The following is a 26871-nucleotide window of genomic DNA, read 5'->3' as shown; positions in this document are numbered from 1 at the left end:
GAAGTTATGAAAACCAGAAATTTTCAATTGGTATTTGCCCTCAGGCAAGGTGATCCTAGAAAATTGTGATGGAATATACAGAGTTTTGGGGAAAGAATACTTAGAGTGCCAAGGACAGAGGAAATGAAACCTGTCTGTTGAATAGATGAAGTGTAAAATTACACAAACATATATAAATATCTTGGAAAATTAGGAGAAGTCTAGAATTCAGTTTTTAATTAAAAAGATATCCTTATGCAGTTAGGCAGTTTTTGGTAGGAGCGGGTGTCAGATCGAAAAAAATATACGTGAGAAATCAGCAAAAAAGTTAGCTAAAACCATATACAACCATATAACTTAAGAAGATGTAGCTTTCCTATGAAGGTGTAGCTGTCTTTGGCAATCAGCGGAATGTTTATCTCTGTATTTTTATGGACAAAAAGTGGGGCCAAAATTAACTAATTAGTCTAGCTTATTTTTGGGCCGTCCAAGCCAAGTGGTTAGTACTCCGGACTTGAAATCCTGAGTAGGGGGGTTCGAGTCCTGGTGTCGCAAGTTATTTGGTTTGAAACGGGGGTCAATGGTGTGACCCTGTAAGCTCAGCCAGAGTCGACCCACCTCTAAATGGGTACCTGGAGAAGTCTGGAGGGAAGGAAAACACTGGAAGCGTCAGATGATTTGCCCCCAACCACGTATTGTACTCCCGGCCGAAGGCATAGAATCAGGAGATCGGTACCTGAGCAACGCAGACCTTCGGTCAGCATGCGAAAAAGTTTTTTTTAAGTTTTTTATTTACTTTCATGGTTTAATGTGGCAACACTGGCAACGCTGAAATAACCAAAGGAATCTTGGGGAATCGTGGTTTTTTAGGTACAGATAGACAAAAGATGGCTTCAGGAGGCAAAACATGGTTTTATTTTGTTATTTTTGGTACATTAAAGCGAGGGGTCACCCATTTCAGAAATTACGTACACCAAATGATGCGTTGGAAGCGTGTCGAAAGTGTCCCAAGCGTGATGGAACTGTGCAGCAAATTATGCGTTCTGAGATGTGCGCCAGGTGGTAGAAAGTGGGCGCTCCCTCACATTAGAGGTAAGAAACCGCTTAATTTTGGTTTTTAAAGCCATATTTTATTCAAATTACAAATACACATCTCAAAAACATAACTTAACAAGCACTAGAATGACCGAAATCACAAATTTCTGTGATATCACAAATCACCAAATCACAAATCGCGCAGGATGTTTGACATAAAACTTAAAAAGAATATACAATTTCAATTCTTGCGGTGCTGGTGTATAGGGAAATTTCAATGGAAAAATTAAAAAACGCTTCTTCTAAAAATTTACACGGCGATTATTATACTGTAGGCTAATCTGTATTTAAGCCTCTTCTGAATGGTCCTTGCTCCACTGATTTTATTCCGGATTTCCGTAATATTGTCAATCATAATGCGATTATTGAGACTGTTAAAACACTGAACTATGCCCTCCAGATTGAATGTGGTTAAGTGTTGAATTTCCTGAAGAAATGGGATTCAGCTTTAACTGTCCATTTTACCACAAATAAATAGCGGTCACTTTTTTTCTTTTTTTTAACGATATTTCTTGACAGATATAAATTCACTCAGTGTGGTCACTATAACGCGTAAACACCCCTTGAACATTCCAAAAAATGAAACTACGTTTATTATCGGCTATTCTTGTATATGAAAATTCTTCTATAACTGAAAGTAAAACGTCAAAAGTTTAGAGCTTAATCGTCGGAACCATTTCGTAGGATAAGAATGTTAGGGATGCAGGCTACGCAAGTGGGGAGGGCTTCAAGGTTGTATCCTTCCCAAAATTCAAAACAAGTCAAAAATAAGTTGTTAAAATTTATTCTGAAAATTTTCGGAAGACAGGGGGGGGGGCTTATTAAGACTTTGCCCCGAGTGCAAGTGACCAAAAAAAAAAATAAAAAAATAATATGTTAAGATTTGGTCTAAAAATGTTTGGGAGACAAGGAGGGAGGGGCTTATTAAGACTTTGCCCCGGGTGCAAGTGACCAAAATAAAAAAAAAATCAAAAACAATATGTTAAGATTTGGTCTGAAAATGTTTGGGAGACAAGGGGGAGGGGCTTATTAAGACTTTGCCCCGGGTGCAAGTGACCAAAATTAAAAAAAAAATCAAAAATAATATGTAAAGATTTGGTCTGAAAATGTTTGGGAGACAAGGGGGGAGGGGCTTATTAAGACTTTGCCCCGGGTGCAAGTGACCAAAATAAAAAAAAAAATATGTTAAGATTTGGTCTGAAAATGTTTGGGAGACAAGGGGGAGGGTCTTATTAAGACTTTGCCCCGGGTGCAAGTGACCAAAATAAAAAAAAAAAAAAAAAAAAATATGTTAAGATTTGGTCTGAAAATGTTTGGGAGACAAGGGGGAGGGGCTTATTAAGAATTTGCCCCGGTTGCAAGTTACCAAAATAAAAAAAAAAAAAAAAAATAATATGTTAAGATTTGGTCTGAAAATGTTTGGGAGACAAGGGGGAGGGGCTTATTAAGACTTTGCCCCGGGTGCAAGTGACCAAAATTTAAAAAAAAATTAAAAATAATATGTTAAGATTTGGTCTGAAAATTTTTGGGAGACAAGGGGGGAGGGGCTTATTAAGACTTTGCCCCGGGTGCAAGTGACCAAAATAAAAAAAAAATCAAAAACAATATGTTAAGATTTGGTCTGAAAATGTTTGGGAGACAAGGGGGGAGGGGCTTATTAAGACTTTGCCCCGGGTGCAAGTGACCAAAATTAAAAAAAAAATTAAAAATAATATGTAAAGATTTGGTCTGAAAATTTTTGGGAGACAAGGGGGGAGGGGCTTATTAAGACTTTGCCCCGGGTGCAAGTGACCAAAATGAAAAAAAAATAATATGTTAAGATTTGGTCTGAAAATGTTTGGGAGACAAGGGGGAGGGTCTTATTAAGACTTTGCCCCGGGTGCAAGTGACCAAAATAAAAAAAAAATAAAAAATAATATGTCAAGATTTGGTCTGAAAATGTTTGGGAGACAAGGGGGGAGGGGCTTATTAAGACTTTGCCCCGGGTGCAAGTGACCAAAATTTAAAAAAAAATTAAAAATAATATTTTAAGATTTGGTCTGAAAATTTTTTGGAGACACGGGGGGAGGGGCTTATTAAGACTTTGCCCCGGGTGCAAGTGACCAAAATTAAAAAAAAAATCAAAAATAATATGTAAAGATTTGGTCTGAAAATGTTTGGGAGACAAGGGGGGAGGGGCTTATTAAGACTTTGCCCTGGGTGCAAGTGACCAAAAAAAAATAAAATAATAAGTTAAGATTTGGTCTGAAAATGTCTGGGAGGAGGGGCTTATTAAGACTTTGCCCCGGGTGCAAGTGACCAAAAAAAAAAAAAAAAAAAAAAAAAATAATAAGTTAAGATTTCGTCTGAAAAGGGCTTATTAAGACTTTGCCCCGGGTGTAAGTGACCAAAATTAAAAAAAAAATCAAAAATAATAAGTTAAGATTTGGTCTGAAAATTTTTGGGAGACAAGGGGGGAGGGGCTTATTAAGACTTTGCCCCGGGTGCAAGTGACCAAAATAAAAAAAAAATCAAAATAATATGTTAAGATTTGGCCTGAAAATTTTTGGGAGACAGGGGGGGGGGCTTATTAAGACTTTGCCCCGGGTGCAAGTGAGGCTCGACCCGTCATTGCCCTTTAGAGAGCATGCACATATGTATGATGTTAATCCTACTTAGCAAAGGAACACATATTATGAAGAATACGAAGAGCCTAAGAAGTATGATACATGTGGAATTTGTAGCAGAGTCCTTTAACGACTTTGTTTTGTTCAACTAGCCTATAATACATAAATAAATTTTTGTTATTTTAGATTTTTTTTTTTTCTTGATCATTTATTGCTGCGGTTTTTATTGATCGTTTCAAGCTCGTTACGCTTACCACTAAACAATTAACTACTTCTTAACCCTCCTGTTTCTATTATTTTTTTTATTTTATTTTATTTTTTTTTTTTTTTTTTAATATATGGAAGGTGCCAAATGATCAGAGCGAAATGGTCCTGTCTCTACAGTTTCATACATAATGATTTTATATCAGGCAATGTTTCGGATTATTCTGTGCGTTGTTAAAGTACCAAAAACATCAAATAAAAAGATTTTCCCCCTGAAATTATCTTTATTCTATTTATATCTGAAAACCGGCATTTTATCGGACTTTTCTATTGGTTGTTTCAAAATTAAGAAGTTTTTTATGACAATACCATATTATCGTTACTGCTGCAACGTAGAAGCGTTAAAAAAAAAAAAAAAACTGCTTAGTTAAATTTGGCTTTTCTTCCGTAAAGATTCAGACAATCTGTTGATTCAAAGTCGACTACACCAGGAGCATAATTTTCTATGGGGAAGGGGGGCAACTGTCCCCTCAAGACCCCAGTTTGTCCACCAGCTGAAACTTGGTTCGTTCGAAAATCTTCTCGAAACTAAGATAAGCCTGCATAGCTCAAGCATACAGAGAATCAGGTCAATTTTGTTTACTATATCTTTCAAACAGTTCGTGGTAACGAACTGTAAGTAAGGAACGACCCGGCTCAATGGTAACCGAAACTGTAGAAAACGGAATTTTAATACCAATATATAAATCAAAAGAATCAGATTTTACTGCTGATTTCAAATATATAAGTTTCATCAAGTTTAGTCCTACCTACCAAAAGTTACGCGCCTGAGAATATTTGGCTGATTTTCGAAAAAAGGAGAAAAGACCCCCTAAAAGTTACAGAACCTTAATGAAAATCACTCCATAATATTCAGCGTATCAGAGAACCCTACTGCAGAAGTTTCAAGGTCCTATCTAAAAAATGTGGAATTTTACATTTTTTGCCAGAAGAAAGATCATGGATGCGTTTTTATTATTTTTTTTTTTTTTCCAGGGGTGATCGTACCGACCCAGTGGTCCTTGAAAATCGCGGGTAGACTCAACCGAACGGAAATTAAAATTTATAGTGCCCTTTTTAAGTGACTAAAAAAATGAAGGGCAACTAGACCCCCCTCCCACGCTCATTTTTCTCCCAAAATCACCGGATCAAAATTTTGAGATAGCCATTTTATTCAGCATGGTCGAAAATATGATAACTTTAGGATGACTTAACTTTTAGGATGACTTAATCCCCCGAAGTCCCCGGGGGAGGGCTGAAAGTTATGAACTTTACCCAATGTTAACATATAGTATTGGTTATTGGGAAGTATACAGACGTTTTCTGGGGGGATTTTTTCTGGTAGTGAGGGGTGGGGGGGGGAGTGGGTCGGGGGTTAAGTGGGAGGATCTTTCCATGAAGGAAGTGTTTATTTGTTTGTTTTTTTTTCCAGGGGTGATCGTATCGACCCAGTGGTCCTAGGATATCGCGGGAGGGCTCATTCGAACGGAAATTAAAAGTTCTAGTGCCCTTTTTAAGTGACTCCAAAAAATGGAGGGCAACTAGACCCCCCTCCCACGCTCATTTTTTTCCCAAAGTCATCCGATCAAAATTTTGAGATAGCCATTTTATTCAGCATGGTCGAAAATATGTTAACTTGAGGATGACTTAACTTTTAGGATGATTTAATACTCCAAAGTCCCCAGGGGGAGGGCTGAAAGTTATGAACTTTACCCAATGTTAACATATAGTATTGGTTATTGGTAATTATGCAGACGTTTTCAGGGGGGATTTTTTCTGGTAGTGGGGGGTGGCTGGGGAGTGGGTCGGGGGTTACGTGGGAGGATCTTTTCATGGAGGAAGTTTTCATGGGGGAAGGGACATTGCTATGAAGGGGGCGCCGGATTTCCCAGCATTTTTTAAAAAAAGATCAGAAATTTATAATTAAAAAAAAACAAGTTTTTCAATTGAAAGTAGGGAGCAACATCAAAACATAAAACGACAGAAAACATTACGTATATGATTGGGTTCACCCCCTAGTCAATACCTCGCTCTTTAAGCCAAAGATTATTTAGTACTTTCATAAGAGCTATTTATTCTAATTAACGGCATTTGTGATTAAGGGGTCATTTTTAAAGAATTGGAACAAAATTCAAACTTTAGCTTAAAGAATAAGGTATTGAGTAGGGGGCGAACCCTCTAATATACGTATTAAAAATATATGAATATAGAAGTTCGTTACGTAAGCTAAATCCGTAAGCTACGTATATTTATTACTAATAAAAACGTTCGTAAATAAAATTAAACAGGTTTCGAGAAAACCATTTAACCAAATAAAAATAAAATTAATATTCAAATTTGTTTTAATTATTCGTGTACGGTGAGCCGAAATCAAAACCTGCATTAATTCAAAAACGTTCAAAAATTAAATAAAAAAAAACAAGTTTAACTGAAAGTAAGGAACGACGTTAAAACGTAATACGAACAGAAATTATTCCGTATATGTAAGGGGCTGTCCCCTCCTAAACGCCTCGCTCTTTACGCTAAATTTTGACTTTATCACAACTCTATTTTTTTTAAACAATGAAAAACTTTAGCTTAAAGAGCGAGGCGTTGAGGAGGGGACAGCTCATTTCATATACGAAATAATTTCTGTTCGTTTTGAGTTTTAACGTCGTTCCTTACTTTCAGTTAAAAAAAACTTGTTTTTTTTTTATTTAATGTCTTCATGGAACTATATGGCTCATTTTTCTTTTCTCACTGTCATTTTCACTTGATTTTGGAAAATTGGCTCCAACTCCCCCCTTCCAGGATTTTAAAGAAATTAAGCCACAGGACATCATCTTCGAAGGAAAGCCACACATTCTTAAGCTCTTTGGTGCCATGTGCCTGTAGCTTGTTTTTCACCCAGGTTTCTTTTTTTTAATTTGGCACCCCCTACTGCCAAAAACTACGTAACTGCATATGGGGTACTTTTTCATTTAATTTCATTTCATTGTCATTTCATTAGGTTTCACACCCCATTTCATTTCATTTTCAATGTTTGATTTTTTCCTAATTGTTTAAGATTTATACGTTTGTATGGGTTTCCATTCAACCAATTCAAACAATCATATTTCATTTCGCTCTCTATGGCACTTTAAGAGACAATTTATTTGCTGATTGCAAAAATAATCGTTCCATCTTGTTTTTGCATCTCTTGAACATTCCAGAGCATTTAAATTTACTCTTCTTTTCGAGAGAAATCCCCCCTCCCCTGTCACATTGTGCCAGAGGTATTGATTGTTTGGGGACTGGTCTGTCATTTTGAACTTCGTCATAAATCCTCGTATACGAATTATAGAAAAATTTATGACTAAGAAATGTGTGCGATTAGGCTACACGATGTATTGTAAACGACTTTACGGCAACTTAGAAACCCCGATCAGCGTATCAGGACCGGATCTGTCCCAACGAAAGCCTTAACTGGCAATGTCGCCTGTTTGTATTATTTTTTTTATATTGATATATCACAGGCACAAAATCCATGATTATTAAACGAAAAATCAAAGAGACCTTGTGACTTCAAAGACTAATTTAAAATGGTGAACAGTATTGATTGTTTCCACTTCTGCAGAATATTTGGCAGACCTACTGAATTATCAGACCTCATCACAAAAAAAAATCAAACCTCCTCAGATTTATCAAATCTCCTGAGGAGGCTTATGAAACCTCGCAACAAATACCGCCTAAGGAATCTACAGAAATCAATTCATGTTTTAACCAGCTTATTCACAACGAATATATACATATTCATATACGCACGCATATATACTTATGTATATTTCTTTTATTTCTTGCATTTTCCACATTATCCCTAGGGCACCGATTCACGATAAAATAGGGGGTGAGTTCTTTATCTTTTTTGATCAGGATACAAATAAGGCGTTTTTCAGTGCTAGGTGAGGCATTCCCCCTGTCAACCTAACCCCCCTCAATCGGTGCCCCTGTATTATTCGCCTATTTTTGCGCAAATTGCTATTTCTACTGAATTAACAGATGCAATAACTATTATTTTTTTTTAACTGTTCAATAAGAATATAAAAGAAAAATACTAATCAGCCTTTCGTTCAACAGACATGAGAATGTTGTGTCTTTTTAAAGTGTGCAAAAAAAAACAACAGAATAACAACATTTTGATTCAATACAACTTGCACTGAAAAAGATCCAGTAGCACCAATTGGGGGGGGGGAGTCCCCATTATTAATTGTTGCCCCCCTTCGGTTTTGAAAATACCTATTTTGGTATTTTCATGCAAAAATGGCTTTTTAGTATTTTCATTGAAAGAACTGAAGTAAAAACAATTGCCTCCCTTGGATTCTGAAAAATACATTCCCCCCCCCCCTCCCCATTATTTTTGTGAATTTACACAACTGAAAAGGCTTGTCAAACAAAAAATTAAATAAAAAATAATACTATTTCAAATTTTTGAAAAGCTGAAGAAAAAACAATATACCCTTCAATAAAACATTGGAAATCAAAACGATTTGGGTTCAAACAAGGTGCCACATTCAGGGCCGTATCGGTGATTTTTGTTCTGGGTGAGGGATTATTTTTTCAGAAGCTTACAAAAAAATTTTTTTTAAACACATCAAAATATATTTTATGCACTTCATTATGTTTTTACTAGCCGGACAAACATTTCGCAGGGGGAGGGTCAAACCCCTAATCCCTCCCCTGTATACGTTCTTGGCCATATTTCTGTTTTTCTGATAAAGATTTAAAAATGGGGGAGGTAGGAGGGGTCGTAAGCCATCTTCAACTCTCAAGTCATAGGGATTGGTAATCCTCGCCTGTTCCTAGTTCAACAGGGTTCTTAGTTCCAGGCAAAACGTTGTTAGTGTGAGGAGGTAGGTGAAGAGAGATGACTGCAAGGAGAAGGACACAGGGGCTTGCCCTCAAAGGGTTGAAATGTGTACTAATTAGGTACAGAGGAGCGAAAAATGCCATTTAGGTGAGCCCAAGTTTCGTTGGTACCCACCCCAGGTTTTGGAGGGGTCACTGGGAAACTTAGGGTTTCCAATACTACAAGTTAATGCTTGTTCCGGTACTGTTCTATTAGCCGGGCTCTTTTATATAGTGCTAGTTTGGTTAATGCTAATGAAATAAAATAAAATAGGATGAATATATAATAGTTTAGAAACAAATTTGGGCTATACATTTGCCCATTAAGGGGGTGGGGGACATAACATATATTAAATACGAAACCTAACCTAGGTACCTCCCCCCCCCCTAAACCCCAAAAAACAACAATTTAAATACAGTTCTTGCCTTTTTTTATATCCCAGAAGGCAATGTAAACCTGTTTTCACCAGAGGTCTCGATCTATTTCGTGACTGGTATGCTTTGTCGTATTTAAAAGAGCCTGGTTAATAGATCAGTACCCTTGTTTCATTTTGCTTCAAACAACATGCACGTTAAAAAGTTGGACTAGGAGAAGGAAAATTGAGGGGCTAGGGACTCACTTAGTGTTCTCTTAACAACAACATTTCAGCAACAAGGCTTGACCCTCCCCCTCACTCTCAATGTAGTGTTTTGTTAAAATTGATCGAAGTTTATTGTGGTATCATTTTAGAAATTAGAAAATTACACTCAATTTGAAATAGAAGCAAATTATTGAATGCTTTATGTTCGCACATGAGTTGTAGAGCTTGTTCTGCAACTGGTTTGGCTGAAATTCGTGCTTCAGAATAGCGCGAAATGCAAAACTAAATACCTTTCTAATGTGATGTAGGAATGTCTGTTTAAATTTCAGGTATCTGCGATTCACAAGCCGTAAAAAAAAATCTATAGAATTTTATTTGCCGAATTTTTGAAGGATTCTGCAAATTTTCGCCAGAACACTTCGTTACTCCTGAAGGTAGGGATAACTGTTTTTTTTTGGCATTTTTGTTGGGTATAAGTTTTTCTCACACAAAAGAGAGTAAAACTTACACGTGCCTGACCAGGTCTCATTAATAGTAGAAAGACATATTGGTCTACCTTGAAGCTTTGAATATGGACACATACGGCTGATCGAAGGGTTTGCCGCTTTCCACCATTTGGTGTACACATTGGAGCAACACGTTTGTTGCATAATTCCACCATGCGTATAGCACAGTACCGCCAAGCGTGGAAGTTCCAGTAACGCTTGGCACAGTTCCGCCATGATTGGCACGCGTAACATGGTGTACGTTAGTTCTAAAAGCCGGACACCCCTCGTGACCGACATTCAAATATTAATTTGCCAAAAATAAATTCGGCTTTAATTTCAAAGTGAACTGGCTCACCTTGACCAGGTGTGGTAATTATTTCTATGTTGAAACAGATAATATTGAGTAAGATAAAAATTAAAAAAAATCAAAAAGGTATTACATAACTTAAAAAAGCTTTTTTTTTTGAGAAGACCTGACTGTTTTAAACAGAGTACTGATGTGTTTGAAAAAATTGTTACAATGTGATTCAATTCTTCGTAGTTGAAAATATTTTACTCAAGATGTTCGACTCCACTTCCCGCTACTCACTATTCTTCAACAAATCCTGGTACTTGTCTATTATCCTGATCACATGCAAGAAGTGAAGTTAGGTTAATCATAATGAAATGTACCAAAATCTGATGAACGCCCAGAACGCATTACATGAAATACCTAACCCCATGAAATATTAAATATTTCATGATTTAATATTTAAATATTCAATTTAATATATATCAAATATTTAATTAAAATATACCCACATAGTAGTTCATCTCACTCATGGTAAACTAAGTTTAACATAATGCAGACAGAGAAACTGATTTTACTCAGATCAAGAACTTGAGTGTGGTCGGGATAATAGGCAAGAACCGAAATCCTGCTTAGGTGCTTACCATATGGTTTTTAAAAGTATTACAGGTTAAATGTCATTCTTTTTAATTTGAGAGTTTTAGAATGAGAAGAAACAGATCCTGATTATTTAGATGCTTCGTGAGTCCACTTAATAGGAGCTATAAGGGTCATTGACACATCACTGGCATTTGAATCCATAATTAGGGTCATTAGAAGGTTGATCAGCAAATACGGGTTTTTTTAATTGTTAAATGAGCCTGAAAATTCGTCTGTCCTAAAATATTTTTAGCTATCATGGTTGCAGCGGTAGCTGCAGCCTTGTAAAGAGCAATCCCGCGGCCCCATAGTACCAAAAAGTTTAGAAATGTGTTTTGAAAAAAAAGACTGACTAGTAAGGAAAAATTATCGTTTAACGCTAATTAAAGTACAGTAACTGTTATTTCGATTGATCTCTAGAATAAAAGTTTATTCGCATAACTGATTTATGGGCATTTCGAAAAAGACCCTGAAACCAAGGGTCATATCCAGAGGGAGGGGGATTAGCGGTTTAACCTCCCACTCAAAATTTCTATCCGACTCGTAAAAAAGTAACAAAGATGCATATAAACAAATTTTTGATGCATTTTTTAAAGTTTTTTGTAAAATCCTCCTCCGAAAAAAACCCACCCCCGAACAAAAATCCTTGATACGGCCTTCGGTCATTGGAATCACCGTGATTGAAACCCCTATTTAGAAGAATACCCGCCTCGAAAAACAAGGAAAATCACTTTTTTGCATGGGAAGCCCTTTTTCAGGATGATTGTATTGAACCATTGGTTGTAAATTGTTGGGAGAGGGATTATTTGAAAGAACATTACCATATCTAGAGCCCTTTTTAAGTAACAAAAGAGACCATGCCACAGCAAGGTGATGTTTTTTTCCATCTTGTCCCACAAAACTTCAATTTTTGCCAAAAGAGGGTCAAAATAAATACTAGAAAATGGGAACTCTAAGGTAACCGATCAATTTTTTACGGTCTAAAACTATAAACAAAAGGGTTTCACCCACCCCACCCCCCTACCGATCTTGAAAAACCACACCAACTTGGTGTTTTCTAACATTTTGTGTCATAAAGCCTCAATTTGTCCAAAGAGAGTCAAAATGCCGGGGAACACAAATTCTAATTGAGTCAATCGATTTCTCGTGGTCTTTATTAGAAGTATTTTCCGAAGAAAGTAAAGAGCTAAGTTGGAACTTAAGTTGAACAAAAATTATTGCTTTACAATTTATGCAACATATATCTGAAAAACTGGTTCAAATAAATTGACTCGTGATATTACCCCTATATTCGCAGAATTCTGAAAAACTAGTGTTTTACGGAAAAGACAAAACCGACTAAGAGCAGGAGTTAGGAGCAGGATAAACCTTTGGTAGCCTGCAGAAAAGATATATACATGGCTTTCAATAATCTTTTACCAGCCATGAAATCAACAAATTTTTAGTATACAAATTTATTTCTCTAAAAGCTCAAGCTCAGTTTTCAGTACAGCGCTAGATTTTCAAAATTTTAGGAGTATAGAGAAATATCACGAGCCATTTTATCTGAAACGATTTTTATACATTGTGTCTATATCTATAATATCTATAATCTATTTATCTATAATAAATTGTGCATAAATGGTTGTATAGGTTGTATAAATTGTGACGAAATAAATTTTGTTCGTTCTAATTTTCAACTTCACTCTTTACTTTCATAGAAGAAACTTTGTGTCTTTTTAATTATTTTTGTTCTTTTAATTAATTTTGGGTTATAAAAATATAGCGGTACATAATAAACCTCACAAAATGCCACCTTACCATGGCAATGTCGTAAGGTATTTTACTGAGCATACAGATGTAAGTATCAGTTTCCAAATAAGCTCTTAGACAGCTTTCTAAGATATTTTGGTGTCTCCCTAGAGCTGGAGAAATAGAAAGAATAAGAAAAAGACATATCAGCCTTTACAGCTCTTTTCGAAATTTTCGAAAAATTGTTTTGTAATTAACTTTTACTGTGAAAAAGATAATAGTTAATATTCCAAATTCAAATTTAAAAGAATTTTTTCATTAAGCAAATTTTTCTAAACATGTTTTTCAGTGTTCAATTAATAAGGGCACTGGGAGAGAATTATACAGGAGGGAGAATTGTAAACCTCCAGATTAGAGTTTTCAACCATAAAGATTCTATTGGCAGCCTTTTAATGCTTCCCAGCCATTAAAATCCAAAAAATAACCCAAAAAGGGTCATTTTTTGTGCTCTTTAAACATATGTGCCCTTTTAAAAGCGTATGTGGTGCCCTTTTGGGACTTAATTATGGCAATTTCCAAGACAAATTTACAAAAATGACGTAGATGTGATCCAGAGCTTTGAAATGAGCCATTTAGCATCCATTAGCCATTGGCCATTAAGCCATTAAGCATCTACAATGTTGCAGTAGCCTGTTAATTCTACTCAGTAGACTATTTATAAGACTTGGGCCTACCGATGGAAATTGCAGGAGGAGTATACAAGAGTGGAGGGGTATAAAAAATACAATATGGTTTTTTGACCAATGAGACTATATTGGTAACATTTTTACGCTTCCAAGCCTTTCCACCCGAGAAATGATACCAAAAAATGTCACTTTTACTGTCATTTATATTTGCAAATTTAAAAGGTGAACTGGTATAATTGTTGTTACTTTTATTAACTTTGTCTTCCGACGAAATGGTATAAATATAATCAAAAACTTCACTCATACCAAGGAGGGATGGGGGTCCAACCGCGTGGTTTCCGCACCGTAAATGTGATTCTCACTCCTCTGCATAATCAATGTCTGTGTGAATCCGTAAAGAACAGCATTTTTCGTTAAATCCTTTTTTAGGCTAGTCAATTTTTTTAGATGAAATATTTTTAGCAAATATGGGTTCTTGCAATTTGTTTTTCAACATTTTTCTTCATACACCACCATGTTTCTAGAAACAAGGTGAGATCACTGACCCTGAACTTTACATTGTCACTGACCAGCAAAAACTGAAAAACAGCAATTTGCCAGAAATACGGGTAAAAGAATGTTACCTAGCTAGTTAATGTCAACTTTCTTTTAAAAAAAACCTTATTCTCCTTTTCTATAGTTTTATATTTTAAAAAAGGCACCATTTGAGTATTTGTGGAAACAAAGTGGCGGATCCAGGGGGCCGGGGGCAACCCCCTCCCCCCAAGATTTTTCTGGTGCCCTCATTTGTTTTTTTCTTTATTTACTCTTTTTTTAAATAAACTTGTCAAGTCGGTCAATTATTGGCGCCTTTGTCACATTGGTACCCCCCCCCAGGATTCTGCTCTAGATCCGTCTCTGCAGGAACATCACCCCATAAAGGACACAAATATTTCAGACATGAAAGAAGGGGGGATATTCCAGGAAATGGAGTAAAAATATAACTGTCTCCAGTATTCTCCTCTAAGAAAGGCTTGCCTATTAATTCCCCCTCCCAAAATAATAATCAAAATAGCCTCTATGATTTAAAAATCGCGTATGGAACGATAATACAGAATCAAATTGATAACAATGTGCGACATGAGACTGCTTTGTTTTGGGCAGCACATCAAAGCAGTATCCAGGAGGTGGGGACGGTGTATAGGGTATTCCTAAAATGTCAAAGGGTTCCTTGAAGACATTTTACGCAAAAAAACTGGTACGTGATAATGCAAATAGAAAAAAATTTCCAGAAAAATTTCCAGAAAAAAAAGTCCCAGAAAAAAATTTCCTCCCTTTGAAAAGTAGGGATTGGGTGCATTTTCCCTTTTCTGTTGTCCTGACATTGCACAGGCATGGATTAGTTTGGTATAGAGCAATGATCGGCAGCTTCTTTAGTTAAAAGGGACAAATAACCTTTTTCCAACTGTAAAAGTCCAATGAAGAGCTGCAGTTTAGTGTGTCAAACATTACCCATAAAAACGTATGTGTTGTTCGCTTTGTGACAATAATTTTCAGTTAAGAATATCAAGGCAAACCAAAAACTAAACAAAATACCAAATGCTTAATCAAACTGATAACCTATCATAAACGCATTTTTTTTCTAACCTATTCGGATTCAGACCTGGTGGTAAAAATCTATGAAAACCATTAACAACTCTGTTCAACAGCCCATAATCCTTTATAAAACAAACCTCCAAATCTTCAACACTTTGAATTACTTGGCTTAAGGCTCCTGCCGCATGATATGCGGCGTAGAGAGCGTAGCAGTTTTGCTCCTTCAGGTGGGCCGCTCTGCCGCAATGAGGGGAGCCTCGTCAGCAGCAAAGTCGGCTATGTTGAGAAGCTTTTGTAAGCTGTCTTTCCACCTGGTTCGAGGTCTGCCCCTTGGGCACGACCAACCATGGGATATGGGGTCGAAGTCATTTAGGATTCTAGCAGGGGCTGTCGGTTGCATCCGAAGGAGATGTCCAGACCATTTAAAATTTAGCTTGGCAATTTGAGTTGAGAATGGAACTTGGTGATAAAGGACAAGGAGCCTTTTATGACTCGCAAAATCATCCCATCGGAGCCCCTTGATTCAACGGAGTTCTTTCGTCTGGCAGACGTCTATCGTGCTTAAGATGGTGGATTTGAGGGAACAAGTCTCAGCCACGTAGAGCAGGACTGAGCTCTGGGAAGCTAGATATGGGAATTTTCGTACGTCTGGAAATATTAGGCGATTTCCAGAAAAATAGGGCAGCCGCCAAATAACATTGAGTCTTCCGACGACAGAGGTAGCTTTCGCGTTTCGGCTGCCCGGTTCGACGTCCACGTAGCCATCATTCAAAATCACGGAGCCAAGAAAGGTGAAGTTAGTATCAACTTCAATTTGGGCTTTGCATACTGCAATGAATTCGGGGAGGGGCTAACTGGGCCTGACGTTTCGACTCCCATTTTGTTTATTTTTTGACAATTTACTTTAAGCCTGACTCTTACAGCTTCTTTCTGCAGGGCATTCAGAGCATCTATCAGCTGTTGTATGGAGTCGGTAACAAGCGCAAAGTCGTCTGCGAAATCGACATAAGTCAGGGTTCGACCCCCAAATTGGAAGTCGAAGGACAATCGATCGGTTATTCAAGTCATGACGTGGTCTATAACACAATTAAAGAAATCTGGGGCGACAGCACACTCTTGTCGCATATCAGTTTTGATGGTAAATGACGTGCTCCGCTCTTCATTCACTTGGATGTAGCTCTTGGTACCCTTGTATAGCTTCTCAAGGAGCAGACAATATTTGGCTGGCAGTCATCTTCAACACCATGCTGCGTATTTTCAACTTAACACCAGATTATTAGCAATCGACAATATTTTTGGCGAGTAAATTGTCTTACTGTTCACGTAGGACTCTTATACCTGACAGTTCAAATAAATTTCTAGAGCTTCACCATCAAGGTATTTACTCAATAACAATTTTTTCCTAGTAAACTACAAGTACAAAGTCCACCATAAGTGTATTGATAGACGAAGGGATGTGATGCATGCGAGAATAAAACAGCAATATTGCTCACGGATCGTACACTATTTTTTTTTTTTTTTTTTTTTTTTTTTAATAAATCAATAGGGTCTATTCTGTTATAACTATTTACAATGTATTTTAGTCGTTAAGCCGTGAAGTCAAAACAAAATATGAGTAAGTATTTTGGACCTTTAGGATTACTTAGGTCATTCCTAAAGGCGCTTCACTGCACTTTAATGTGCAATTTTATAGCCCAAATTATATATTTCCTAAGCATTTTGCCATGCGTCTCTCTTTTGTTTCAATGTAATACCTGCAAGTTGAAGCACCTTAATCCACAAGTAAAAAGTGGTATATGTATAACAAAAAAAAAATCTAACCAATGTCAAAACTTTAAAATACGTTGGGGGGCGGGATGATACGAATTTTGGGGAGTACATCCAATTTCCATCATGAATGTTGACGGGTTCGTGAAATGAAGTTTTAGCGTGTTTGTTCTTTATTTTGCGGCTCATTGTGATTATGGAACACGCATAATTAGAATGACAAAGAGTTCTCAAGAGGCGCACTTTAGCGACGAAAGAGCCGCAAGCGGCTCGCAAGCGGCAGCCGCAGGTTGCCGACCGCTGGTACAGGATACTAAAAATTAACTAGATACTTCTATTTTTGGCTCTTATAATTAACCGGCTTAACAAGCATTTTTTAAAACAGGCGAAAATGGAGCGTTTCCGAATCAACAGGAAGGGTGGCAGAAGAAGGGGGCTTAAGAATGTTATTTTATTACGTGGTCATTTATTGGTGAGCAATTTTCGTCTTTAGATTGCGATTTCGTATTCGCAAGTTAATCTTACAATATTGTTTTCACAGTTGAAAAAAGTCTGGAAGGAAAGGAAGATATGTCTGCGAACAAAGATTATAATATTGGAAGATACAGGGATGACAGTGGTCAAGTATGGCTTTGAAGCATGGGGGCGGTCCGAAAGAAGGAGGAGGATGTTCGCAAGAGAAATTACCAACGGATTCTTTTGGATACCCGACTGACTGACCGTATCTCAAACAGTAATCTGTATGAAAAAATGTGTGTCAATCCCGCTTTCTTGGGCCATAGAGAGGGAAGGTTTGAGATGACTAGAACATATTCTGCTGATGAAGGTTGACATATTGTCCTTGTCGGCCAACCATCTAGGGCCAAACAAAAAGCAATCCGGCCCCAAAAGGGGGGGGGGGAGGATGTCGTGGAAATGGGAACTTCTTGGGAGTAAGCAAAGAGGTAGGCTTTAAATAGAATGGGATAAAGGAGGAGCGTGCGTAGCTGTGTTGGCCTCAGGCGGCTTGGTGCTGCAGTTAGTAGTTTGCGGTAAACCCAGTAAGAGGTAGCTCTGGTTCTGTCGAAGGATATTAGGAATATTAAAAGCCATCTCAAACTTTTGGAGATGCTGAGACAGAGTCCAATACAGGGGGATCACTGTGAAGGGTAAGCTTGGATAGCCAAGGTTCGATGAAAAATTTGTGGCAATAAATTTATCTTTAGCTAGAGTAGGTGGTATTGACGAGGTCACACATTAAATGACACCACCAATATCTTTTTTACAAGCCATGTGGCTTTTGTGGGGATCAGTGTATGATTTGTGGATAATGTCAAAGCTGGCTTTCTGGCAGTTTTGTCCCTTTGGAAATTTGGCAGACTTCTCTCAAGATGATTTTGAGAAGTCTCGTTTTCACCCTTTATTAGAACACCTGTTAAAGCAGGAATAATTTTAGATATACATACCTTCCCCTGCGAAGAAAATTAGTCCTGTAATCATCAGAACGGGATGGGCATAAAACTCATTGGCTGGGTCTTCTCTCCATGCAAATTTGTGAAACTTCAGAACCCAAAATAGTACCAACGTCACTGCAGCCAAGAGCAAAATTTGCGCCAGTGTAAAAAGCAACCAGAAGAATGTCCTTGGCTCCGGAGCCTTCCATGCTTCGGTGGTACGATTTCTACAATGGATAAACAAGTGAATATTTAATAATAATAATAATAATAATTTATTTATAACCCCCTTTTAAACAAAACAAGCGGAGTAATTACACTAAAAAGGAAGAAAAAGCAAATACAGAGGCACATAGACAAATTGAACCTTTATCTCGGACAAAACACCAAAAACACATGGATAATATTATGGTTTGGGCCTAGGGACACAAAGGCATGTCTTGTTAAGTTAGCACTTGGCCAACTCAAACGATTGAATAATGTCGGTAGGAACATACTTCCCAATATTATGTTTATTACGATATGAAGTGGGAAGGTACAGCAAAAATTTGCAATATCTAAAATAAGCAATAGGGATCTGGCACAAATCTTCCATAATCAATAACGAATACTTTCCGCTTAAAAACAAGGCAGAATGGTCACATTGTGGAATACATTTTAAATAAAGCTAGGCGTAAATATTTTCGACAGTTAGGTACAATTTTCGTATATTGGCATAATGGAATGTGTTGTACAATATTTTAAGCAAGAAAAGAATATATACACACCCCAACAAGAACATTAGGCAAGAATAACCGAACTCGATTTCCTTTTAAGTCAAAGTAAGGTCACAAGAGTACACAATAATAATGCTAGTTTGCTTAAAAAGCATTTGCTACAGCAAGAAAAGTTAAGCATTTCGGCCCAATTCGGGCCGAAAGCGGTTTTGTCCATTCGGGTCAAATTAGCGATCGAAAGAGCCCTCTCTTTACTTTGTACGACCAATCGTTCTATAAGATGAGGTGGCTGCAAAAACAATACATGGGAGGCATGTCGCTCTTTAACAATTCTGCAATAGCACATAAACTATTATTATTAACTTTAGAAACCCTTGTGTTAGAAGTTTGATTAAAATTAAACCATTTAAAAAAAATTTGCAGTAGGCTATATGATTCTGATTTCAAGAAGGCGTAATACTTGCAACTTTCAAAGTAAATTAAATAAAAAAAAACAAGTTTTTTCAACTGAAAGCAAGAAGCAACACTAAAACTTAAAACGAAAAACAGAAAAACAGAAATTATTACGCATATGAAGGGGTTCTCCCCCTAGTCAATACCTGGCTCTTTACGCTAAAGTTCGACTTTTGTTCCAATTCTTTAAGAATGAACCCTAAATCACAAATGCCGTTTAATTAGAATAAATACCTCTTTTGAAAGTACTAAAAAAAAACTTTAGCGCAGAGCGAGGTATTCACTGGGGGGAGAGCCTTATATACTAAATAATTTCTGTTCGTTTTAAGTTTTAATGTTGCTTCTTACTTTCAGTTGTTGTTATTTCTGATCGTTTTTTAACAATGCTGGGGAATCCAGCGCCTCCTTCATAGAAAAGTCCCTTCCCCCATGAAAACATCCTCCCACGTAACCCCCCCCCCCCCGAATATACCAGTATGCTTCCAAATAACCAATACTATTTGTAAACAACGGGCAAAGTCCATAACTTGCAGCCCTTCCCCTGGGGATTGTGGGGGATTAAGTCATCTTAAAAGACATAGTTATTAAATTTTTCGACTATGCTAAACAAAATAGATATCTCAAAATTTTGACCAGGTGACTTTGGGAAAAAAATGAACGTGGGAGAGAGCCTAGTTGCCCTCTAATTTGTGTCACTTGAAAGGGCACTAGAAATTTTAATTTCCGTTTGAATGAGCCCTCTTGCGATATTTTAAGACCACTGGGTCGATACGATCACCCCTGGGACAAAAAAAAAACAACAAGAAAACAAATAAACATGCATCCGTGATCTTTCTTCTGACAAAAAATACGAAGTTCCACATTTTTGCAGATAGGAGCTTGAAACCTCTACAGTAGGGTTCTTTGATACGCTTAATCTGATGGTGTGATTTTCATTATGATTCTATGATTTCTATGAGGTATTTCTCCTTTCTTCGGAAATAAGTCAGATTTTCTCAGTCTCGTAACTTTTGATGGGTAAAACTAAACTTGATGAAACTTATATATTTTAAATCAGCATAAAAATCCAATTCTTTTGATGTATATATCGATATCAAAATTTCATTTTTTAAAGTTTCGGTTACTATTGAGCCGGGTCGCTCCTCACTTACAGTTCGTTACCACGAACTGTTTCATATATCTCTGAAGCTTCTGTTTTGAAATGAGCCATTTTAGTCATTTGACACCTTTTTCTAAAGGGTTGTACGTTTCACAAAAAATATCTTAAATATAGGCTACTACGTATGTTTTTGAACAAGTATGTTTTAATTTTGAACTAGTATGACTTATACACATGTCATATTTTTGGTTTAGAAAGTTATATTACAAAATTAGCCTCAGAATTGACATCAGCGACCTCAAAAATTGAAAACTGGAATTGGACGTTGGTAGCCTATCACCCTTCTATTTGTAATCAAAAAGCTCAAAATACTTAAATATAAGCCAGGGGCGGATCTAGAGCAAAATTATTTTTGGGGGTGCAAAGTGACAAGGGCCTTTATGACCAAAATCGTGAGGGGGGGGGGGAAATGTGACAAAGGTGTTAATAATTGACCAAATTGACAAATTTATTCTAAAAAAAGAGTTAAAAAAGAAAAAAAAACAGGAAAAGAGGGCGCCTTAATTTTTTTTTGGGGGGGAGTGCCCCCCTTGACCTCTCCTCTGGATCCGCCAGTGATAAAAGCTGCAGAGGGAATTAGAAGACATTTACAAAACTACTGGGTTTTGTTTTTTATTTTGCCCAGTAAAAAACTTTACTTTGTGTTTGTTTGAGGACGTCTAAATTAGCCTACAATGCTAGCCTCTTCTTTGTAATTTTTTACAATCTGTCTAAATTTGCAAGGTCGGAGGCGAGGGAGTGTTCTTTGGTCTAACCCTGTGAACATGTAATTATAACTATCACAAAACACACGGAAGAATCCGTCAATACTAAGCGCAATGGAATTCATTTTGTTAAATCTGCTGAATACATGACGTGTTTTGTTTATGATTATTTGAAAAAAACTACGTTTTCTAAAGAGTTAAAGAGGCTGAGTTACAAGGTCGAACCTTAAAACGTACAGGGATTAGGAGGCACAGTTGGGGGCTGCCGCCCCCAAACCCCGCGCTTTCGCAGCCTTTAAATAAAAAAAAATTTTTAACTGAAAGTAAGGAGCGACATTAAATCTTAAAACGAACAGAAATTATTCCGTATATGAAAGAGGCTGTGCCCTCCTCAACGCCTCGCTCTTTACGCTAAAGTTTGACTTTCTCACAACTCTTTTTTTAAACAATAAAAACTTTAGCGTAAAGAGCGAGGCGTTGAGGAGGGCACAGCCTCTTTCATATACGGAATAATTTCTGTTCGTTTTAAGATTTAATGTCGCTCCTTACTTTCAGTTAAAAAAATTTTTTTTTATTTAAAGGCTGCGAAAGCGGGGGTTTGGGGGCAGCAGCCCCCCAACTGTGCCTCCTAATCCCTGTACGTTTTAAGGTTCGACCTTGTAACTCAGCCTCTTTAACTCTTTAGAAAACGTAGTTTTTTTCAAATAATTTCTGCACGTTTTTGTACAGTTTATTACTTATTATTGCTTGACTAACTGTTAGCTGATCGTGTCAGGAGTTGAAGTTGGGGGCTGCCGCCCCCCAAACCCCCGCTCTTGAACATTCTTGTGTTAAGGCTTTTAATTCCTGAATACTCAAATCACGTCGTACAGGGTGCCTCCTAATCCCTGTACGTTTTAAGGTTCGAACTTGTGACTCAGCCTCTTTAACAGCCCCCCAACTGTGCCTCCTAATCCCTGTACGTTTTAAGGGTTGACCTTGTAACTCAGCCTCTTTAACTCTTTAGAAAACGTAGTTTTTTTCAAATAATCCACATAAACAGGTTAGACATGCTTTGTTATGAAAATTGACGCGCAGATATTTTCATAACAAAGCATGTCTAACCTGTTTATCTGTATTATTTGAAAAAAACTAAGGTTTTTCGTAAATGTAATTTCGGGGGATAATTTTTTCGGTCTGAAAATATCAAAAAGCCCTAACAGGTCGAATTCTGCTTCGAATGAGTCCTCATTCAACCGGATCCGTGGCCAACTGTGGCCTGTAGGCGTGGATAAGAAAAAAAAAGAAATGATGAATTTTAAGTGTCTATATTTGTTTTTTTTAAAAGAGGGAAGGATTGATTGTATTGAGATTAACTTTTGAGTAAATTTCGAGCTTCCTGGGCATATTAATTAATAATATTTAAGTTTCATACCAATCAGAAAAAATGAAAGTGGGGACGTGGTCGTAGGTTCGAAACTACCGGCCCAGTTTATACTATGAAGATAAAGTCGGAGGAGAATGAAATTTTGCAAGTTTCTTAGTTTGAGCTTGGGCTACAAAATACGATTACCGCCGTCTCTCTGCGACCTCTAGGACCTGAAATCGCTTAACATTGTGGTGGGTCGCCTCTTTATAGAGGCACAAGTGTGCCTCCTTGATGTCTAATGATAGATTTTTCAATATAATTAGGTTTGCAGGGTTTCATTGAATGTGTCTATAAACATTTTAGGGTACTTGTATGATATACCCACTCAAGAAGTGAAGTTAGGTTAATCCTAATAAAATATACCTAAGCATGACAAAACTATAATACTTTAGAAACAAATTTGGGCTATATATACATGGGCGCCCATAAGCTGAATTCCAGGGGGGGGCAAACCTCATCTAATTGGCACTTTTAATGCTATATAATAGGAATCTCAGAACAAACATATAAAAATAAAGGCAGCATCATTCAGCCAGGGGGCGGGAGTCCCCCCCCTGCCCCCCCCCCCATATGGGCACCCATGTATATATATGCACATTAGGGGGGGAGTACAGTGGGTCTGGATGTAAAATGTGTTAGCTAAAATTATTCAACATATTTTGAAGTAGGAATTGTTTTCTGACTTCACACTGTCCAAATACTTTACCCCCCTCCCCTTAATGAGCAAATATATAGCCCAAACTATAAATTTCTCATCTATTCTGTCACTTCTCTTTGTTTTTTCTCACTTTAAGGGGATAGAAACTGGCGAAAGAAACCGGTTCTACAGCACGTCAATGCATGAACAACTTGAGCAGTAGTAAGTATATCATACAAGCACCCATTTTAGATATAACTATTTGTAAAATCATTTTTTTTCAAGGAAAATTTGGTAAAGTTCTACCAAATCATATTATTGAGTTAGAAATAAAATGAATACACCATTCGATGCCTTTTTTTATGCTGATAACGAATATAATAATCATTTCTATTAGAAATGAATTTCAGCCCTCCCCCCTATATATACCTAACCCACCCTGCCCTACACCGGAAGTGGCATATCTAGGGGGGGGGGGCTGAAATTAATTTCCGTTAGAAATGATTATTATATTCGTAATCAGCATAAAAAAGGCATCGAATGGTGTATTCACTTTTGTCCTAACTCAATAATATGATTTGGTAGAACTTTACCGAAAATTTACCGAATTGCGTGAAATCTATAGAAAGAATTACAAAACATGCGAATTCAATGTAGATGTAGTATGTAAATTGTCATTTTCCTTGTGTTTTATTGTGTTCTTGTGTCTTATTGTGTCATTTTACAGCAACTGATAAGCTGATAAGCTGATAGCTGATAAGCTTATGGTCCTTCAGATACATTAAGGAAATATAATATCTCTTTGTCCTACAAAGTATACAAAGATTTGGGCAAATATGGCGAGCTATAAGCACATCGGTACTTACGTGTTATAGCGACCACACTTTGTTCTTGATCTGTAATGAAACCGGTTTTCTGTGTCCACTCAGAGATAATCAGCTTGGCCTGAGAGATATAAATGGTAAATATGTAGGTATATTTTAATTAAATTTTTAATATATAGGGATGGCTATGTTAGGCATTTAATATAATGCTTTCTGGGAGACCTGCTGTATATTTTTATTGTTTAAAAAAAATAAGAGTTGTGAGAAATTCAAACTTTTGAGTAAAGAGCGAGGCGTTGAAGAGGGGACAGCCCCTTTCATATATGGAATAATTTCTGTTCGTTTTAAGTTTTAACGCCATTCCCTTATTTCAGTTAAAAAAATTTGTTTTTTTTATTTAATTTTTGAACGTTTTTGAATTATTATATGTTTTTGTTTTTTCTTACCTCCCATAAATAATTCAAACAAAATTTGAACATAGAGCTAACTTTTATTTGGCTAGATGGCTCTGTTGAAACTTATTTAATTTTATGTACAAACCTTTTTACTATTAATAATTATGGGTAACTTACGGGATAGCTTACGTAAAGAACTAATATTTTTGTATATTTTTATACGTATATTAGGGGTTCGCCCCCGATTCAATACCTTGCTCTTTAAACTAGAGATTGAATTTTGTTCCAATTCTTTAAAAATGACACCTTAATCACAAAAGTCGTTAATTAGAAGAAATAGCTCTTATGAAAGTACTAAAAAAAATTTTGCTTAAAGAGCGAGGTATTGACTAGCGGGTGAACCCAATCATATAGCTAATATTTTCTATTCGTTTTAAGTTTTGATGTTGCTCCTTACTTTCAGTTGAAAAACTTGTTTTTTTTTAATTTAATTTCTGATTTTTTTTTAAATAATGATGGGAAATCCTGCGCCCCTTTCATAGCAATGTCCCTCCCCCCATGAAAACTTCCTTCAGGAAGTTTTCGGGATCCTTCCACATAAGGACTCCTTCAGGATCCTTCCACATAACCCCCGACCCACCCACCCACCCCCACTACCAGAAAAAATCCCCTCTAAAAATGTCTGTATACTTCCCAATAACCAATACTATATGTTAACATTGGGTAAAGTTCATAACTTTCAGCCCTCCCCCTGGGGGCTTCGAGGGATTAAGTCATCCTAAAAGGCATAGATATAATATTTTCGACCATGCTGAATAACATGGATATCTCAAAATTTTGATCGGGTGACTTAGGGAAAAAATGAGCGTGGGAGGGGGCCTAGTTGCCCTCCATTTTTTGGTCACTTAAAAGCGGCACTAGAACTTTTAATTTCAGTTCCAATGAGCCCTCCCACGATATTCTAGGACCACTGGGTCGATACGATCACCCCTAGGAAAAAAAAAACAAAAAAATAAATAAAAAAATAAACACGCATCCGTGTTCTTTCTTCTGACAAAAAATGCAAAATTCCACATTTTTTGTAGATAGGTGCTTGAAACCTCTACAGTAGGGTTCTCTGACGCGCTGAATATAAATAATGGTGTGATTTTCATTAAGATTCTATAGCTTTTAGGGGGTCTTTCCCCCTTTTTTCTAAAATCAGCCAAATTTTTTCAGGCGCGTAACTTTTGATGGGTAAGACTAAACTTGATGAAACCTATATATTTGAAATCAGCATTAAAATCTTATTCTTTTGATGCATCTAATGGTATCAAATTTCTGTTTTTTAGAGTTTCGGTTACACTTGAGCCGGGTCGCTCCTTACTTACAGTTCGTTACCACGAACTGTTTGATTATGCTTCCAAGGTATTTGAAATTGGCGACTTGTTCTAACTGTTGGTCTCCGCAAGGCTGACCTGGCAGCCTCTTTTCCTCACTTGGTCAAAGAGTTTTTGAAGTCATTGTCTGCACGATTCTAGTATGGTGTTTTCGTCAGCCCCATATCACTCAGGCATACTTCAAGGATTAAGCTGGATGCCATCAGTGCTGGTTCTTCGCATTATGTGAAGAAACCTTGTTTAACAAAAAGAAACCTTGTTTAACTCTTGATAGGATGCAGAAGAAACGAGTTTGGCCACTTGGTGTCTTTACAAAGCACTCACTGGCTTCATATAGAGGAATGGTCAGCAAAACTATCTTTTCGGGGATTCCGTAGTGCAATAATATTTTCCACAAACTCTAGTGGTCCCCAGAGTCAAGCTGCTATCTCAAAATCGAAGAATATCGGATAAAAATAAACGACTAACATTTTTTTTGGTAATTTATTAGCTAATTCTTCCTAAAAAAAATATGGAAAATAACCATCTCTCCCCGCCACCATATTTACCACCATATACATAACACCATTAGCATTCAGAGTCATATGCATATAACCACTGTCGTACTTAGCACCATATGCGTAACACAATTTAGTACCATTTCCTTAATTAGCACCATATTCATAGCACCATTGCCATATTTAGCCCTATTTTGAATACCAATGCGTCTCAATGTTTAGCACCAACGCCATATTTAGCATTACATGCATATCGCCTTTGCCATGTTTAACAAGAGCTGTAGCACCGCATGCAAGTTTCAAAACTATTCGTCAGTTAAACTTACAGAGCTTAGTCTTGCGTGACCAATTTTCAAAGAACAAGAATTCACGATCTTATTATTATTATTTTTGAATAGTCATAAATTACTTTTTAAAAAGCAAGCTCTTTGTAATTCGTCAGTTGCAATTAAGGCTTATATTCAGTTCCTATACTGCATAAGTATGTTATTTGCAGTCGTTTGACATATGCATGACTGACAGCTTAAAAAATTGATGTATTACTAGAATCCAAGCATATCAAGGTGATCCAGTTCACCTATCTCAGATCTACTTATTATCGTTTTGCTGCTAAATACAAAACTGGACATGGTTTATAGTTTTTCTCTTGTGGTCCAACCTATATTTTTCTCTTGTGGTAAATGTTTTTTTTTTATGTGCTTTCAAATCAGAAGCATACACAGAT

At 36.8% G+C, this 26871-nt stretch overlaps 1 protein-coding gene across 3 annotated transcripts in view; it reads right to left on the bottom strand.

Moving 5' to 3' along the window:
* Window positions 1-26871, bottom strand: part of nemy (cytochrome b561 family member no extended memory) — an 89294-nt gene that overhangs the window by 55912 nt on the left and 6511 nt on the right. For all 3 annotated transcript variants that reach the window (XM_089099132.1, XM_089099133.1, XM_089099131.1), the window contains exon 2: window positions 17988-18202. In XM_089099132.1, coding sequence (XP_088955258.1) covers window positions 17988-18202 — 215 coding nt within the window. The remainder of the gene's footprint in view (window positions 1-17987; window positions 18203-26871) is intronic.

The sequence above is a fragment of the Artemia sp. Qi Xiang Cuo genome, chromosome 13 (assembly GCF_049724085.1).
Source record: "Artemia sp. Qi Xiang Cuo chromosome 13, ASM4972408v1, whole genome shotgun sequence".
In the NCBI taxonomy this organism is placed as follows: domain Eukaryota; kingdom Metazoa; phylum Arthropoda; class Branchiopoda; order Anostraca; family Artemiidae; genus Artemia; species Artemia sp. Qi Xiang Cuo.
Note: the sequence above shows the minus strand (reverse complement) of the source record. Positions and strands in the feature narration are given on the sequence as shown.